Raw genomic sequence first — 17,324 nt, forward strand, 5'->3', positions numbered from 1 at the left:
CTAAAAGTACAGGAATGAACCATGAAAGTGTCACATCCTCATCCGTCAACTTGATTTTTATTCACAAAAGCAAACATGGTGACTCACAGCGCAACAATGGCTAGCTAAACAGGACAGACAAAATGATGCTCTGACCTCTATACTTAAATTTACCAAAGTCTTGTCCCGTGCAAAATACTGAAAATCGTTAGTGCAAGTTACACCACTCACTCCACATTCAATTTTAAATATAATATTGTATTTGCATGGCTCTTCCTGATAGAATGAAAAGTTGATAAAAATAATTTTAAAAAGGAGGAGCTCTTATGCTACCACAAATATTATCCAGAGCTATTGTTATCGTAATGAGCTAAAATGTCAGAAACTTCCTTTTTCTCAGTGTTTTACCAGCCCCTTGGCTTCCAGTACAAGAACAACAATTACAAAACATAAAATAAATATGTATTAAATTTCCCAAAATCCTGAGACTAAATAGTTTCTTTGTTTTATAATTGTTGATTTAGAGTGCTAATTTTCTTTTGAATTTAGTGAGACCCCACATTCAAGGCAACATTGCTTAATCATYGGTTTTTATTCTGCCAAGGACACAGACAAATATACTGAGTTCAAGCATTTGATAATGTACTACTGATAAAGAAAAATATGCTCCTACTTCACTGCATTAAAAAGGAAAGACTTAACCTGGAGTGAATTTGTCAGCTGGTAGTTAAGCCTCACATACATACCCACAAAAAAAAAAAGARTAATTTTGTTTTGAATATTTATGGAACTTCACTTGTTACTGCAATGTTAAAGTTTTTAACTTGCAGTCTGAAGACCAACTGTATATATGTATCTGTTAGAAGCAATAATAACAATGAAATTACATATGTGGAAGTAGATGCAAAGATTGCTACTATTTTGCCTTAACATTTCGTACTGCAAATTTCTTATTACAAACCAGTTTTATAGTTCTGCCAGTAACATTATACAGGCTTTAAAGAACAATGTGAACAAAATCACAATACCACGCACATAATGTAAAATTCTTTAATAGTCAGTAAGAACACTGCTTTCAATCACTTCAAATCCATCAATGCTCATTTTACCAAATAGGTATCAGATAACAGCCTGGTTTAATGTTCCAACAGATACAGTCATTTCACAGCCTAGGGAGAATACAAAGGGGTGTAAACATACTCCAATATATTTATAATTAGACTGCATATAGAAGACACAATTATTACATAACTTTCACAGCAGCACTCTTCTTGCAGAGATGTCAGTGCTTGTGTTGCTGCTCATTTTGAAGCAACCAGCTTCTGTGCCTAAATTCAATGGGTGAAGTGGCCTGTTACTAGGGAATGCAGCCAGAAGCACATTTCCACATACTATCCCTCATTCTTTTGATCAGGAAATGCAACAGAAACTAAATCTGAAATGTTAAGAATTAAGAATATTTTTCTAAAGATTACTACTTAGGGTAGTAGACTAGTTTGAGAGACAAAGCAGTAGAGTAGTTTGAGGAAGAAATATTCTTAATAGCACAACCTACTGGCAACACACACTGCATTTGTCTATACCTAAGAGGAGAGCAACATTTTATGTCACATCAGTGAATTTCAATCAATCCATATGTAAAGAAACAAGGCCCAGCATTGCCAAGCACTTCAGGTAACACCTGAAACTCATGAATTGTTTTCCTTGTCCCCTTACGAAAATTACACAGTATGATGTACACTAAAAACTTTCCTGTTCCTATACTGAATTTAAAATAAGAAAAACAGACAAGTTATTTTTTTTCATGCATCTTCTGATTTTTCTTTACACAAACTTGCCGCTAGCCAAAGGGATAAAAAATGCAATGTCCATTTTACTATAAGTTAAGGGGATCAAACTAAAGAGGTGTTTTATTACTACAGATGACCAGACACAACTTATTGAACCAAGCTGTGCCTACTCTTTTTCCCATGCAAATTACTACAGCCACTGAAGATGGAAAATTGTTGTTTTACATAAGCCAACACATAGTTTATAATCTGATCAAATCAAATCCAATTTCCACACAAATAATCATGACATGTTTTTCCAGAAGGCTTTGCCTACCAAGATACTGACAGGGATGTTCTGTAACATAAAATGTTTTCTTTTCCATGACCTAGAACCTATTTCCTCATTGAGACTTTGTAAATTCATTTTTACAGAAATGATAAAGAGAAGGAGTCACAGAAAATGCAACTCAGGAGGTAAAAATTTTGAAAGGCTATAAATTTCTGAAAAAAAAAGAGTTTTAACTGAAGAAGCTTAAACAACATTTACTGCAGAGATTACTCCATTTCTGCTATAATGCTTTCGTGGCTTTGATCTTTAAACCAATGACTCATGAAAATGATATCTTCAAATTTACAGGCCACCAGTAAGTGGGTCTTTAAAAATATGTTGTACAACAATAAAGCAGGAACCACAAGCACTTCTTAACCATCTGAACTGTCAACTAATTAATTATGATACTGAAACAAAGGCCTATTAAAAAACCTTGCTCTTAGAAGGGAGAGAGGAGAAAAAGTGAGAAGGGAAAAAAACAGGAGGTGGGGGGTGGGGTGCAGTCCCAGAGAGCAAGCCAAATAGCATGTTGGGGAGAGAGATTCAAGAAAATGTATTATGTTTGCTCAAATTAACAGAAGCATTTCTCCCCCACCCCATTCAGAAGGAAAATAAAGTACGGCAGCTCTTCTTGCCACAGACTGGTGCCCCTTAGCTGGAAGCGGGTCCAGTTGTCAGGTTCCTGTCAGCACGTAAGTGCACCAACACTTCCCTTCTCCCACCCTTTTGTTCCTACTTAATATGTGCAGTTTGTTCAGCAGTCTTTACTGTTAAACAATTCATTTTTTTCCTTGCCTCCTCTGCATTAGGAGGAGGCAAAAATAGCAGGACTTAGGCACAAAATATAAAGCTCATTTCCTGTACCTTAGTGCCTCATTCTTTTACCTCCTTGTCCATAGGATTTAGCTACCAAATAGGTCTTAATCTGTAAACAAATGATTTCCTCTACAATTAAGCTATTCACTTCTTTTTTTTCCTCCTTCTCTTTCTTTGGCTGCTTGGCTGCTGTCCAATGTGGAGGCTCATAGGTTCTTCTATTATTTAGTGCTGGTTAAAAGGCAATAAGCTCATTTAGAGTTTATAAAACTATAAGCTATCAACAAAAGCATTTAATGCTTCTCTGAAGCACTGTGGGTTTTGCCTGAAAAATTAATAATGTGTGGTTGCATGTTTATACGTGTGTGCACATATGTGTGGGGGTGGTTTCTTATGTGCTGGCCTGGTTATTCACTTCCCATGTCTTTAAGTCAGTTACTGTAAGCTACAAATACATGCATTTCACCCAAATTTTAATTGACTGTGGTTTTTTTTTATCAACAACTGACAATCACAGGAACTGTGATTSACCATGGCTACAAAGCTGAACCTCAAATACTTCGATGTTGTATGAGAAAAAAATGCCATGCTACTGCAGCATGTCACAATGTTTGCAAATATTGTTTCTTTATAGAGCGATGTTGTGAATCACAGGAGTCTACTAGAGTAAGTGAAACCTTTAGAGAAATAAATAACATGSTAGCTTTTTCATCTCTGCAGTTAAAAGTCATTGATGACTCAAGAGAAAATAACATTGAGATAGAGGAAAATTATCTCTATTTTTACATTTTTGTTCTTGCTGTGAGATAAATTCTCAGGCATTAAAACCAGAACACAGCATGTGTATATTTGCCTTCACGCAGATGTTTATACATACAACATGGGATTAGCAGGCTACCACCTCAATGTGGGACAGTAAAGACAATTTAAATATTTCCTGTAAAACATAACTATATGTTTTTAATACTTAATACTTTAAATAAGTAAAGTATTGTAAATGGAAAGACAAATTTACAGGTGTAAATCTCATTTAGAAATGACAGGTACTTAGCCATTTCAATTTCAGCAATACACTTCCAATGAAATTCTGCAAGCCTATTTAAAGTCTATTACAGCTGCTGACATCAATCTGCCAGACTTTAGAGTGCTAATCTTCACAAAAGATTTTCACCTATAAGTTTAGCTACTGGTATATTTGAATTAAACATTCTGTGTTTCTCTGTGTAGGCAACTACAGACATAAGGCATTAGARGTGGATGGGCAACAGAGCAGAATTGTCACAGAGCCTCTAATGATAGCTTTGCCTGAATAAGGAGTGAAGTTCAGACTCGCATTAGATTCCAGTCCTCCCCTCAGTATTTTAGTCCTGATTTCCACACTTTGCATTCAAAATCTTACTTCTCCCGAGCGAATACAACATATTCCTACTGCAGCTACTCACAGGAGTGTGAACACTACAGGAAAACCCTGGAAACTTAATTTAGATATCACATTTTAAAAGTACACCTATGCACTCATGTATATGGATGCACACACAAGCACAGATCCATACAAAAGGACACACAAAGAGATTTTAATTAGCTGTACCTATTAAGACTCACCAGAGATCAAATGAGTCTCTTCCCCTTCCCCCAGCCAAATGACAACTTCTGAAGTTGCAGATAAGAGGTGGCAGTCAGACAGGTGTCAGGTAAGTGTGTTCGTCCTGAAAACCTCTAGAAGGTTAAAAAAAAAATTGTGCCAACCCTGCAGAAAATAAATGCCTCTTAGCCTAAACTGACACAGCAATCACATCTAGATTTAAACGTTATGTGTATTGTTAACTTGTTTAATTTATCACGATACAATGCACGTTCAATAATTACCAACCAGTTGAAAGGATTTGTGAAAATTAGGCAGTAAGGGGCATTTTAGACCTTTAAGAAATAATTCAGTTTGAGAAAAAACATAAACCTTGGATGTAGTTTGAATGTAGTTGGCAACTTTTCCATGTAGAGTAAATCTGAAGGCTCAAAAATAAATATTCAAGAGCATTAATTTGTTTCTAGATGTGTGCGTGCAAGTAAAACAGCAGCCATAATGTGGAAATTTGAGTCACATTTTGCAACTAATTGGAAGCAGATTAGAATTCTGCCTCAGGGGAACATTGTCAAACTAGAAGCTGGAGCAAATGAAGAAAGAGGTGAAAGCATCGTGAAGAGCTGACAGATTTACAGTGCTCAAGGCAATAAACGGGTACTAGATGAAAATGAATGTGCTTCACTGCACTGCATGCAGTTTTCAGTCATATCTCAGCAATAAGAGCATACAGCCATGAAACAATTATTTTCAGAGAGATGGCGAAGGAAAGAGCAAGAACGAACAAAACACTATTCAGGTGGCGTGCAAAAAACTCTATAAATCATACAGTGGTTCAAGTTGTTACAAGAATAATCAAATTGGTCATAGTGGGTCCTGTTTTGCAACCTGGACTCATCTCAAATAAGGGCTTACACAGACACAGCACAAGGAACTACTTGAGTTGAGAAAGGATGGTAAACCCTTGCTCACAGTGAGTAAGAGTCAAAGSATTAAGCACTCAGGAAAATAAAAAAAAAAACCAAACACGCAGATTTTACATTTTTAAAGCTAAGAAAAACACAGAACCCTGCAGACAAATAAATCAGAGGCAGCAGGGGAAAAGCCCTTTTAGGGGGTGATTAGGAAAGGTTGGAAGAGATTATAAAATGAAATAAAGTGCAATGCTGTAATGGAAACAGCTGCTAGTTTTCTCCTTCAGTGTTTGGCATCCATTGCAGTGTCACAGGAAAGACTGTTAAAAGATCTGGACACAAAATGTAAATAAAACTATTAGCCAAAACTCAGTTGCTGTATTTATAAAACAGTAGCAGCTCTTTTTTCTTGTGTGTATATGTACATGTACGTGTGTATATATACATATACGCACACCTCCAGCATTTTTGTGAGTATCTATATTGATACACACACATACACGTGTACACAACCCTGTCCTTAGACAGCAACTACTATTATATAATATTGCACCTTACTTTTGGCTGAAGTGGGCAAAAACATCAGTTTAGGTTTTCAGTAACACTAGGTGTGGAACAACCACCTTTATTGTTCYCAAAATGAAGCAGTATTTTTCCTTCAAATTTCAGAACACCAGTGCAATACAATATATAGTGCCTAACATTAAACTGAGGGCAAAAATCAACCATTAAAACTTTATGTCAAATATGTTTATTATATGAATAATAATAATGGAATACTAGATCCTTGCAGTCAGTGAAAGCTAACTAAACAGATCCCTCAACATTTACTAAATCAGATTTAAAACTCCTACCAGCAAAAAAAGTTCAACAAAGTAATGAGGTCCACTTCTAATCGTACTTGCTTCTATTACCTTTTGTTGAAGAGACACAGATCTACTTTCATTTCCCTCCTTCAAAAAGAAAGAATTGGCAAGAACATGAAACCCTGAAACATGCAAATACTGCCATTACTTCACTGCTACAAGCCTATAATAAAGCACAGATTTGATAGTACTATCCATGTAGTGTGGTGAACCACACTCAAATAAACAGCTCTCCATCAAGAATGAAAATCTGAAGACCAAACCCTTCCAACTCAAACATTATTGTTGCTTTTAACATAAGCCATCCAGAGAAATCAGCCAAGGAGGTGACAGGAAATCCAAAAATAATTTGGTCTGGCCCTGTGCACTATGAGAAAGGAGATTACAGGTTGTTTTTCACTCTTCTTACTCCTTGAGGGAAGCGGTGAAAACTATGAAAGCTGTGCTTACATAATAAGCAACTATGGTACCCACAGACCTATTTCTACCATAGTTCAGCACAGAATCACTGAAATTCATCAATAAAGGTGGCATTTGAATAGCATGAACTTGTGTTGCAGGGGGGATGGGCTTAACAAAACCCCTGAATTAATTCAATGGATAATGCAAATGACTAAATGTGTGCAAAATCAAACTGTCTAGTGAACACAGTTAAAGAGGCCAGATGTGCCTCAAAATTTCCTGGGAAACAGAGCGCCAAACTTGGCGCTTTCTTTTATCAGAATGAAGAAAGCAAGCTCTCACAGTTTACCAAAGTGTGACCAATTGGAGCTTAGTCTTCTGTTGCTAATTGAAGCATGGAAAAAAAAGCCAGTTTCTGAGGGCAAACTACAAACATATACTTTTTATATTCCACWGCCACATGATAAAAAACAGAGTCAAGCTGACTGGTAGAAATTTGACTGGCAACCAAAGACCAACCTATTATTTCAAACTGTTATGGGAAAGCCATAAAATTGCTACCAGGTCTCCTCATGTTACCCTTCAATAAAAAGAAGCCATTGGGGAAATAAGAGGAAAAGAAAACACATCAAAACCTCTAAAGTTTCTTTAAGTAAAAATACACTTCTGTGGTGTTATGCCATCTGCTTCTTGGTTAACATGACAAGACAATTCAACAGCTAGAATGCTAGTGTTTTGAAAACACTGCGTAACCACAATCAATAGATTTTAGTTTGCTCTTTTGACTGCAAAAACTAMACTCACATACCACTACTGGCATAGGCTTCAAATATACTCATGAGGTCATTTTCCTTCCATTATTATTTGGTAGAGTTTCTCTGGAGACAAGCACCTCAGCCAAAYTGGGTTTGTGCACAAGAGTGAGATTTAGGCTAGGGAACGCTGAAAAACTGTGAGAAGATAAGGGAACCAAATGTTTAGTAATTTTTTTCTGAAGATCAGTTGACCAAGATTTATCATAAAGGACATACAATTGAACATAGTACAGTATCCCTTTAAAATTAGTGAGACAAAGAGCTTCACATTTAATTCCCAAAAGATGTTGCAGACCGAAGCTAGAGATGTTGACCYTTTCATCTTGAGATTTAGCAGTATTTGTCAACTTACTGTAAAAGCAGACATATTATAAATCTCTGTCCCTAAATGCAACTTTCTTACTTGCAGCGTTGACTTAAGACTTCAGAAAATTTAATCAACACCACAGTGACCCTAGAGCTGAAAAACTTGTATATACAGTGATGAATCCTACTTCATTGCATGCAACTTGCCCTACATGCTCATTTAAGTTGTTTAATCAAGTAGTCTTACAGATATAAGCACATATATTATAGAAGTGTACATGTAGATGGGGTGTCAGAGCAAACGACCTATTCCYACTCCTTGATATTTCTCTCAGCTTTTTCAAAAAAGAAAAAAAAGAAATTACAAAGAACTTGCTTGTCAGTCAAGTCATTCTGAATAGTTTTACAACCTTTCATTCAAATGTAAAGGCTTTGTTCCAATTACCAAGACCATTTTGTAAGAGTTAAAAGAGAAAGTGCAACAGAGAGTGCTTACTAAAATCCTACAGCACAACCAAAAGTCATTGTCTGACCTTYCTCTTCGCCCAAATGGCTACTCATTGCCTTCAGTAAATGATGGTTTTCAATCAAGAATCTAATAACAATTTTTAAAATACTGTGTTTTAAAATCCATTTAAGAAAACCCCTCAAGTTCTGYGATATAAACTGGTAATTATCTTTATTAAAATTATCACATTTCAAACGTATTTTTAAGCAAATTAAAAGTGACACATTCTGCTATTGTTCACTTTGGTGAAAAGCTGCTCCAATAAAGAATGGCACTGGGCAGAAACACTAGTACAAAAAGAGAAAACGTAAAAGGTTTATGAAACAGAATATATGTGTATTATATATAATGAACTTTTCTAATTTTTAAAAAGGTATTGACTTTTTGCAATTATGTTATCATCAGGAATTTTCATGGAAGACTGTTTTTCACCCAACAGTAAATGTTATGTACCAAGGGTTTGGTTTTTTTTTAATATTCATATATGTTCTGTGATTGTTAAGGAATAAAAATAACTGTTTGATATGTAACCACACTAAAACAAATGCTAGTTTTTTAGCAAAAAATATGGCCAGCCCTTCAACTGAAGCCACTGCATCCATAGATCCACAGGTGTGACCTTATCTGAGGTCTCAGGGGAGGATGTATTTCTGTTGTAGAAAATGAAGCACAGTTAGGAAGTCAGACAATCTCTCCAGCCATTCAGGGAACAAAGCAATACATCACCACGTAGATCAGAATATCATACAGGTACAATATAAACTGGTACAAGGATAAGCACATTATAATAATAATAACCTAGTTGTGGGATCATTTGTACAAAGCATCTTAGCTCTGACCAGGGCAGACTATAAAACTTGGTTACATTCAGCAATTCCAACTGTATACCATGGAACAAATCTGGAACGTGACATGTGYCAAAAGTGAATTCTGCATTTGAGAAATATGGACCATGTGGCAGTAACACAAAGCTGCCTAAATTGCTGCAGAAGCGATACAACCTTTTTCAAGGGTGGGTGACAGAAATTCTAAGCATATATATGTTCTTACACAAAATGGAAGTAAGGGTGAAGGATAGCTGAAATGTTAGTACTTCTGCAATGATCCGCCTGATGATGCTTGTAAAACGTGCTCAGTATCACGTGTATGGAGAACACTATAAGACATGAAGAAACACAGGGGCTTTTTTATTCTTTTAGAAATGCAAATCGCATGGATAACATAGGGCACATAAAGGGGAACCTACATTCAATGTGAGAAGGATGTGTCCAGTTAACACAAAGCAGACCCCAGGCTCTGCCACTAATGTCAGTACTATGGAGATAATCCATTTCTCATATGGGGGAAAAAACTAAAAAGGCACCAGTTTTAGCACGCAAAAAGCCTTGCACATTTCAGATTTAGGATTTATGCTGTTGTCGATAAAATAGCTTTCCAATTATGAAGGAATGCATTCTGTGTTAATGATCACAACAAGGGGTCCAAGCTTTACTCTTCTGTCAGAACTACAGCAGATCCTCCCTGCAGCTTCACCATTAACATGTCTGTTTCCTGTCAGACCACTCAGAGATAATGTCATTTATCTCAGGGCGGCACAAGACCAGTCATTAGCTTCAGTAAAAGACCTCAAACAAAGGCCGGATGGTGTTTTATCCAGGGCTCATAGGCTGCAGCCAAGAATCTCATTGCCTAACAGTTTAGAACAAGTTATCTTTTAAACAGTGATTTTTCTCCCTATCAACAATTCTGGAACACTCCTTTGAACAGTAGTAAAGACTGCATGGAAAATTTTAGTCCATAGTTTTATCATTTGCAATTAGGTACCTGATAAGACCTTGCTAAACTTATCCTTTGAGAGGCTGGTGTGAGTTTTTTTGGTTGTTGCACTTGTGAGGAGGGGGGTTGTGCTTTTTTTTTTCCCCTTCCTTTAACATCATAAGGAAAGACAGAGTAAATAAGGTTCTACCTCAATAGCAAGACCTTTGAAGAACTGACCCTTATTGTGTCTGCCTGCAGGAGGTGATTCACTATTATAAATTCTTCAATGACTGAGCTTCTGGAAATCTCTTTAAATGAAAGTGGAACTGGTTAACTGTATGTACGAACACGTGTTTTCACAGACTCTCCTGTATTATTGCATTTCAGAAAGCTTCTATAAAGTGCCAGGTGAACTTTTTAAAATAATGATAATAATAATTAAAAAAAGAAAGAGAGTCGGAAAAATACGAGCAAATCTCAGCTATTCAATTCCTGGGCTTATGCTGAAAACTAGAAACAGATGGTACTTTCCATGTTACTTGAATCTGGTTATTGAACACCTCTATGGTTAGGGGAGATTTTGCTTAGCACTTTTAACATACATTTCATTTATTGGACTATAAAATGCTACTTTGGAAAAACAAGTCTTTATATAGCTATAATTAAAACAGTCTTGCAGGAAAGCTCTTTAACATGGAGAACATGGTTAACCTCATGACATCTGGACAATCAATCCTTTCCTTTTTACTGGGTATTTATGAAGTTATTAAAATTGTAAAATTACCAATGCCCAAAGTGAAATATTTTTCCAGTAGTTCCGAGTATGATTATCAGCTTCCCTACTTTATTTGATAGATGTTCTAGACCAGCCTCCATTGTGCTACACTAACTCTTGCTTTGCACAGGAATTCAATAGCAGATCTGGTCATACATATTGGCAGAGGTCATTAGGTTCACACGGAAAGCTTTCCTCGGCCAAAGGGCAGCACCTCTTCACCCAGCTCAAAAAGCACCGTCACACTACTAGACAGCACTACAGAACTTTAAGAACCTTGAGCTGTGCTTATTGTTAGACACCCATACTTATCAATGTTTTTAACAGCTAAATCCCTTATGTAGCTTTCAAAACAGTTTGCYGTCAAACAACAATAGACTTTGTTCTTTAATTACAGCAAGTGACCTCTCTGCCCTTTTATTTAACAGTGAATAAACTACACACAAGGCCGGCAAGAAAAGTACATGAAGAGCATATCTCCATAACATCATTAATCAAAGCATGTACTTAAATGATTTACATTAATAGGTAAAATTCACACTCAAAACACTCTCAAACCTTTACACTAAAACACAACAACAAAATTTAAGATAAAATAAATAATACCAGCCAACATGTTAATTTGATGAAGACAACTTTCAAATGTGAAATGCAGTCTTAATCAGAAGCACTAAGCTAACAAAAGAGAAAAATTCAGTTCTGGAGTATCACTAGACTGATACATTTAGAACTGTAACTAAACCCCTCTGATTACAGCTTTGTATCTTCTGCATTAATTTCATGTAAACATAYTGATTTTCATATACCAAATACAGTTTTCCCATATCAGAGTAAATTCTGACTGACTGAATTCCAAAACCTCCTCATAATGGACACAAAGCAAATTTTGTAGCTATTCTGAACACTTTTCAATGTAACAGCTGTTAAAAATACAAAAAAACTTAGTTGAAACAGATGAAGAGTTCATGCTGACAAACAGTCAGTTAACTGTGCTAAAAACGGTATGGATGAAAAATGGAAAATGGAGACAGGTTTTAACACCAAAAATCTTAGGAGTGGTTAGCCTACCTGTCAAAGCTACTTATTCAGACATGTCACTGGTGGATAAGCCACAAAATGGACTGCACRAATATAGCTCAAACATCTTAGAATTACAGCATACTTTGACTTTATCCACATATTAGGGGAGTGGCGACTTTTACAACATACTTGTGGTTTCTGCATAAAAGAGCCAGCAGAACACAGTCATTGATTTAATTAGGCTTCATAAGATCCAATTTATCATGTTTTACATGACTTTCTGCAGCAAGGAAACATAATAAATAGACTAAAAATAGAATTGAAGCATGCTGTGAAAGCTAAACAGTGACTACAGCTCCTGGGAATCTGCTCCAAGCTTTTCACAAATAGTAAACAAATGCAGTATTATATTCTACACCACATATAAAAGCATGTAGATTTTGAAACAGCAGTGATGAACTCACTTGATTCTAAGAGGAAACTTTCAAATTCATGAGGCATGTCTTGCACAACAGTAAAATAACTGAACATCGATTTCAACACGCAAGCTGAAAATTATGTATTTACCTACAGATACAAGGTGCTTTGTGTAAGTACAACATATTAGTGTATAAACAGTCAGAGCAATAACATTTCAGGAATGTAAAACCTTTAAAGAATTCTTTCCAATAACTATTAATCATTTTGGGGGAAAAAAAAAAAAAAAAAAAAAAAAAAAAAAAAAAAAAAAAAAAACATAAACCCCTCGAGTGTTACTAATATTGCCACTGGCTGGATTTAAAGTATCAGACATTATCATCAACAAGATACATTATTATTTGTCTAAAAGGGAACATTCTTGGCTAAGAAAAACGCAAAGGGACGTTACTTAAGACAGCAAGCAAGCACACCATTGTGCCAGACAATGGCCAAGGCTGCACGACTCTGATGTGCAAAGCCTGTATTAAACTCGGTGTATGCCAACAGCMGCGGCTGTTGCTGGAAATGCAAGCTCCAGACTTCCTCCTGGAGCGACATCTACAACACACAGAGTGTGYCACCGACGCTCAACTCCTCCATACATGTTTGCTCTGAATTTGCATGCCATCCCATTTACATTGCACATAAGATTACTCGTATATGGATCCTTCATACAATTTCCTGTGTGACTAGAGAGTTGAAAGAACACAAAAACGGGAGAAACCACACCACCCTCTAATCTCTGTTGCCATGGCAGCAGCCTTTGAGATACTGAAATGTTCAGATTGCCAGCTAAACAAAATTGTTGAATGTGAACATTTGGCTGAGAGATTAAAAGGCTAAGGGGGTTGCAAAAGGGCAGTACCTCCCACATTCCAGGCAGCCACTGAATCCAATCAAATGGCTCTGACTCTTTAACCACAGCCATTGTGAAGACCGGATTAGGGCAATTTATCTAGATAGTTAAAACAGATTAGAGAACTGCAATTTGAAGACTATTGGCAACAGAAGTAAATGCCTACTGTACTAAGTTAATAAAGAGACCATGAGATTTTTGAACACCTTCTTGCCATGAACAGCGCTTTTCATAAATCAAAGTGCAAACACAAACACATGAATTACACAGCAATCTGGTTTTCTCATCTGCATTTAGACAAGGTCATAAGGCTCATTCAAATTCATCCACAGATATGCTATCTTAAAAAGTAATAATATGCATACAATATGAAATTTAATTTGTTCCTTGCCTTGAACAGAATCCCTTGAAATTACCTTCCAGAACTAACAAAATATCTGATATCATGAACACCCAAATCTAATCCTCTAGTCGACTTAGTATTACAAAAACTTCATGAGTGAAATACAAAAAGCTGGAAACCCATCATAAAAATACATAACTCCCCCCTCTCCCCGAGACTTTCAGCCCTCCCAGACACTTGCAGACCGTACAGTTAAACCGACCCAAAAGTTTCCCCATCGCTGACCATTCACTCGGGGAAGTTGTAAAAAAGCAGGTAATTTAAGACCAACAGCTGACAATACAGTCACAATCTAACACACTGAGATTGTTCATTTGGAGGGCGTTGGTTCGCTTTATTATACAGGCAGAGCAGGTTGTCTTTGTTTAACAACCTGTAGAATTTATCATCTTTGTAATCCTGGGCCAACACTCGCCCTCCGGGTCCCCCAGAAGATGCCTTCTGCCCTAGGGACAGAACTCCCACCAACGCGCAGAACATCCTTGAACCAGCAGCTGACAAAAGAYGACAAGCTTTCCCTCCACCCTTCCCGAAGAAGAGAGTAGCGGCCATTTATTCATACAGAAAGCATCCTTCGTAATATAATAGAAAGAAATAAAACCACACATCCCCRTCTGATTTCTTTCATACATTTCAACCACTCAACAAACAAGTAGTTCCAATCCAAGAGCCAGTGTGGCTCAGAGAGGAAAACTCYCCCAGACAGGAGACAAACTGCTCCCCTCTGTTCCAAAAGCTGCTTTGCACACACATTTYTCAGCACAAGGTGCATTTCCCTCCTCCCAGCATCCTCCTTCCAGGAAGAGAARCGGCACTGCCTGTCTGCTGGCTCCTTCCTCCCAGTTGCTACACCAGCTTCTGGGGCCTCTGGGCTACAATGCCACGGGAGCCCCCCAGCATGATAAACATCCTGCGTCTCCATGAAGCACAATGGCAGAGCCCGGGTCTCTACCGGCACCTCCTGTTTCCTCCCCCAAGCACAATCTCAGCTCCAGGCAGTGGGTCAGAGAAGGCAGAGGGGTTCCTTTGGATTTTGGGAGAGGAATGGCCACGAATGCCTGCTGATGTTGTGGAAGAGAGTCAGCACATACAAGATCTGCTGCTCCTGGAGCCTGAGCCAYGCAGGCACCCCCAGCCTGTGAACGCATGCCATCCCACTGGCACCACTGCTCTCTGCTAAAACTGGGGACAGCTCAGTCAGGGTCATCTCTGCATTTCTCCTTCTGGGCAAGTACAATTAAAACGAACAGACAAAACAGAAACGTTCTCCAGGTCTGACCAAAGGGAGAGGAAATCACAAGGAAGAGCAGCACACTGGAAACATGGTGTCTTTAGTATAGGGAAGAGGTCTCTGGGTTTGGGTTTTTGGGTTTTTTTTTTCAAAGGGAAAGAGGAAGAACATATGCATGTCATAAATACACATCTGAAAGGGGACAGAGGAGCTAGACACACAGTCATGGGACACTCATAGGACTTATTATAGACATTGGGAAACACAGAAGAGGTGGAGTGGAGCTTTGTCCTACCTTTTCTGTCTTCAATTTCTTGATTCGCCTGTGGCTCTCCTCCTCCTCMTCTTCCTTCTTTACCAAAATAGAGTTCCCCATTAACCCTGAATCCGGGGTACTTTTGCTCACCTCCCCCACAGCAGAGGAGGTGCAGTGGAAGGGGCTGCTGCTTCCACCACTGCCTCCCTTGGCCCCAAAGCCATAGAGGTGCCCAGAGGGAATCTGGCTATTGCCACCCCCACTGCCATTCGGGTGGCCCTGCTGCAGGTCATGCTGCTTGTCCTTCCTGGATTTTCCTGCATCCTTATCCCGCTTGGAGCCTCTGCTGCCTGGGGCTTTACCTGGTTTTTCCTCTTTGTTTTTCGCACAAGAGGCAATGGTGGTAGTGTTGCTGGTGTTATTATTGCCGTTTGGGTTACTGCTAACGCTTGGACCCAGTGCTGAATTCATGCCAGTTGCCTCTCCAGGGCGCCCTTGGACTTCCTGCCTTTTGCCAGCATTGCTGATCTCAGGAATCCCATACAAGGCAGCAGAAGGCAGAGATTTATTAGCATCCTTAGAAGTTTTACTCCTTTTCACTTTTGATTTGCTAGTCTCTTTGTGAGAGGAATTCCCCTGGGGAGCAGAGGGCTGAACAGAAGCAAATTTTAGGCCATCAGCTAAGGCTGAGGTAGCACTAGCCCCACTGGAAGCCAGACCCCCGCAATCCTTGGAGCTGGTGTTGCTGCTGCTGGTGGTATTAGAATTATTCATCTCAAATTTCTGTCTGTCCTTCTCCAAATCGGCGTCCAAATCGATTATTAAATTCCCAACACCTATTTCCCAATCATCGCCACTGTCGTAAGTGTCAACTGCGTTTGGATCCACACCTTTTCCTGCAGTAGAAGTGTTCAATGACATCCTGAAGATAAGATCTCTAGAGTAAAAATCCGATGAACTTTCCTTTGGAGATGTGGGGACATTCGTTTATCTCCGTTGGGCTCTCTCTTAAGTTCAACTCTTCTTGTCTTCCTCCCCCAGGTGTGTCTAGGCTCACAACCGGCAGTCCAGGTCCACGTTGTCCTATGAGGAGGGAAAAAGTCAAGTATTTCTTGTCTGGCTGTTACAATATAACATCACTCAATAAAKAGGGGGCAAGGTAGAGGGGAGCAAAAACATTCACCATTGCCACGTTCTTAACTTTGTTAACCCAGAGACAGTGGCTGTGGTGTTTTTATAATGAGMACTTTTAATTTAATTGTATACCAACATCCGCAATCTCTCTTAATAAGCCATAGCCATAAAAAAGAGAAAGGGAAAAAAAAAAGAAAGGAAAAGAAAGAAAAAATTATCTACATGATTTAAATCCACAAAGCTCAGGAAATACAGAAGTGGCGCCTAGCTGTTGGAGCACATGTTGTAATCTAACCCCTTGGACCACCACCTAGGCACAAAAAGGAGAAAAGGAAGGACACGGATTCACTCTTCACTGCATTCCATGGATTTTGTGGCTTTAAACCAGACCCTTGAAGTTTTGTGACTCTCCTATATTATCTTTTACCCCCTTCCACTTAATCTCTTGAGGAGGTGGGGGGAGGAGAGTGCTAAGGGAAGTGGGAAACCTCATTTTCCCTGCCACAATACACCTTCTGTTAAAAACAACAACCTACAAACACAAATGTTTACTGGAAGATATTTAAATCCATAGCTTAAAAAAAACCCAAAAAGRAGAAAAGAAATAAAAATCCTCTTTTCTTTAAAAAAATCATTCTTAACATAACAGTTCTAAAAGCAGCTCTAATGTATTCCTAGGTCACACAATTGTAGGTCTGTTAAATATAGTATTACTGACTGTACAGGAAACTGATTAAGACATACACTTTAAGTGATCTGCACCAAGGTGGCCTCAGTGACCGCAAATGAGTGTGTGTTTGACAAAGCTTAGTTAAAACGATTTTTAAAGGGATCTCTCCCTTTTACAGTCGACTGCCGAAATATTTATACATATATATGCATAATGCTTACCTTTAATCCTTTATCATTTTTAATTAAACCAGCAAATCAAAATGCTGTTCCCACTCGTCTCAGCAACAACTCTGTGCCTCATTTTACTTAAAGAGCAAGTGATCAAGAAGTAGAAAGCAAGTATCATCTCAGCCAGTATAAATCGGTCAATAACATATCTCCCCCTACTTTGGCACACGGATCAGAAGTCCTTTTGTTTGTTTGTTTAGGTTTTTCCTCGTCCTCGCTTAATGAAAAAAAAAAAAAAAAAAAA

The 17,324-nt window shown here is 38.1% G+C and overlaps 1 protein-coding gene across 4 annotated transcripts in view; it reads right to left on the bottom strand.

Annotated features, from left to right (window-relative positions):
• The window catches only part of ZNF608 (zinc finger protein 608), an 84,745-nt gene that overhangs the window by 65,429 nt on the left and 1,992 nt on the right, over positions 1-17,324 (bottom strand). For 3 of the 4 annotated variants that reach the window (XM_057367765.1, XM_057367767.1, XM_057367768.1), the window contains exons 1-2: positions 17,072-17,288; positions 15,086-16,129 (exon numbers count right to left, since the gene is read on the bottom strand). In XM_057367765.1, the coding sequence (XP_057223748.1) occupies positions 15,086-15,967 (882 nt within the window). In that variant the 5' untranslated portion in view covers positions 15,968-16,129; positions 17,072-17,288. Of the gene's footprint in view, positions 1-15,085; positions 16,130-17,071; positions 17,289-17,324 lie in introns of those variants that run through there. The other variant, XM_057367766.1, reaches the window with a different exon arrangement.

This window comes from Malurus melanocephalus, unplaced genomic scaffold (genome assembly GCF_030028575.1).
Source record: "Malurus melanocephalus ecotype Western Australia unplaced genomic scaffold, MMel_1.1 scaffold_84, whole genome shotgun sequence".
NCBI lineage: Eukaryota > Metazoa > Chordata > Aves > Passeriformes > Maluridae > Malurus > Malurus melanocephalus.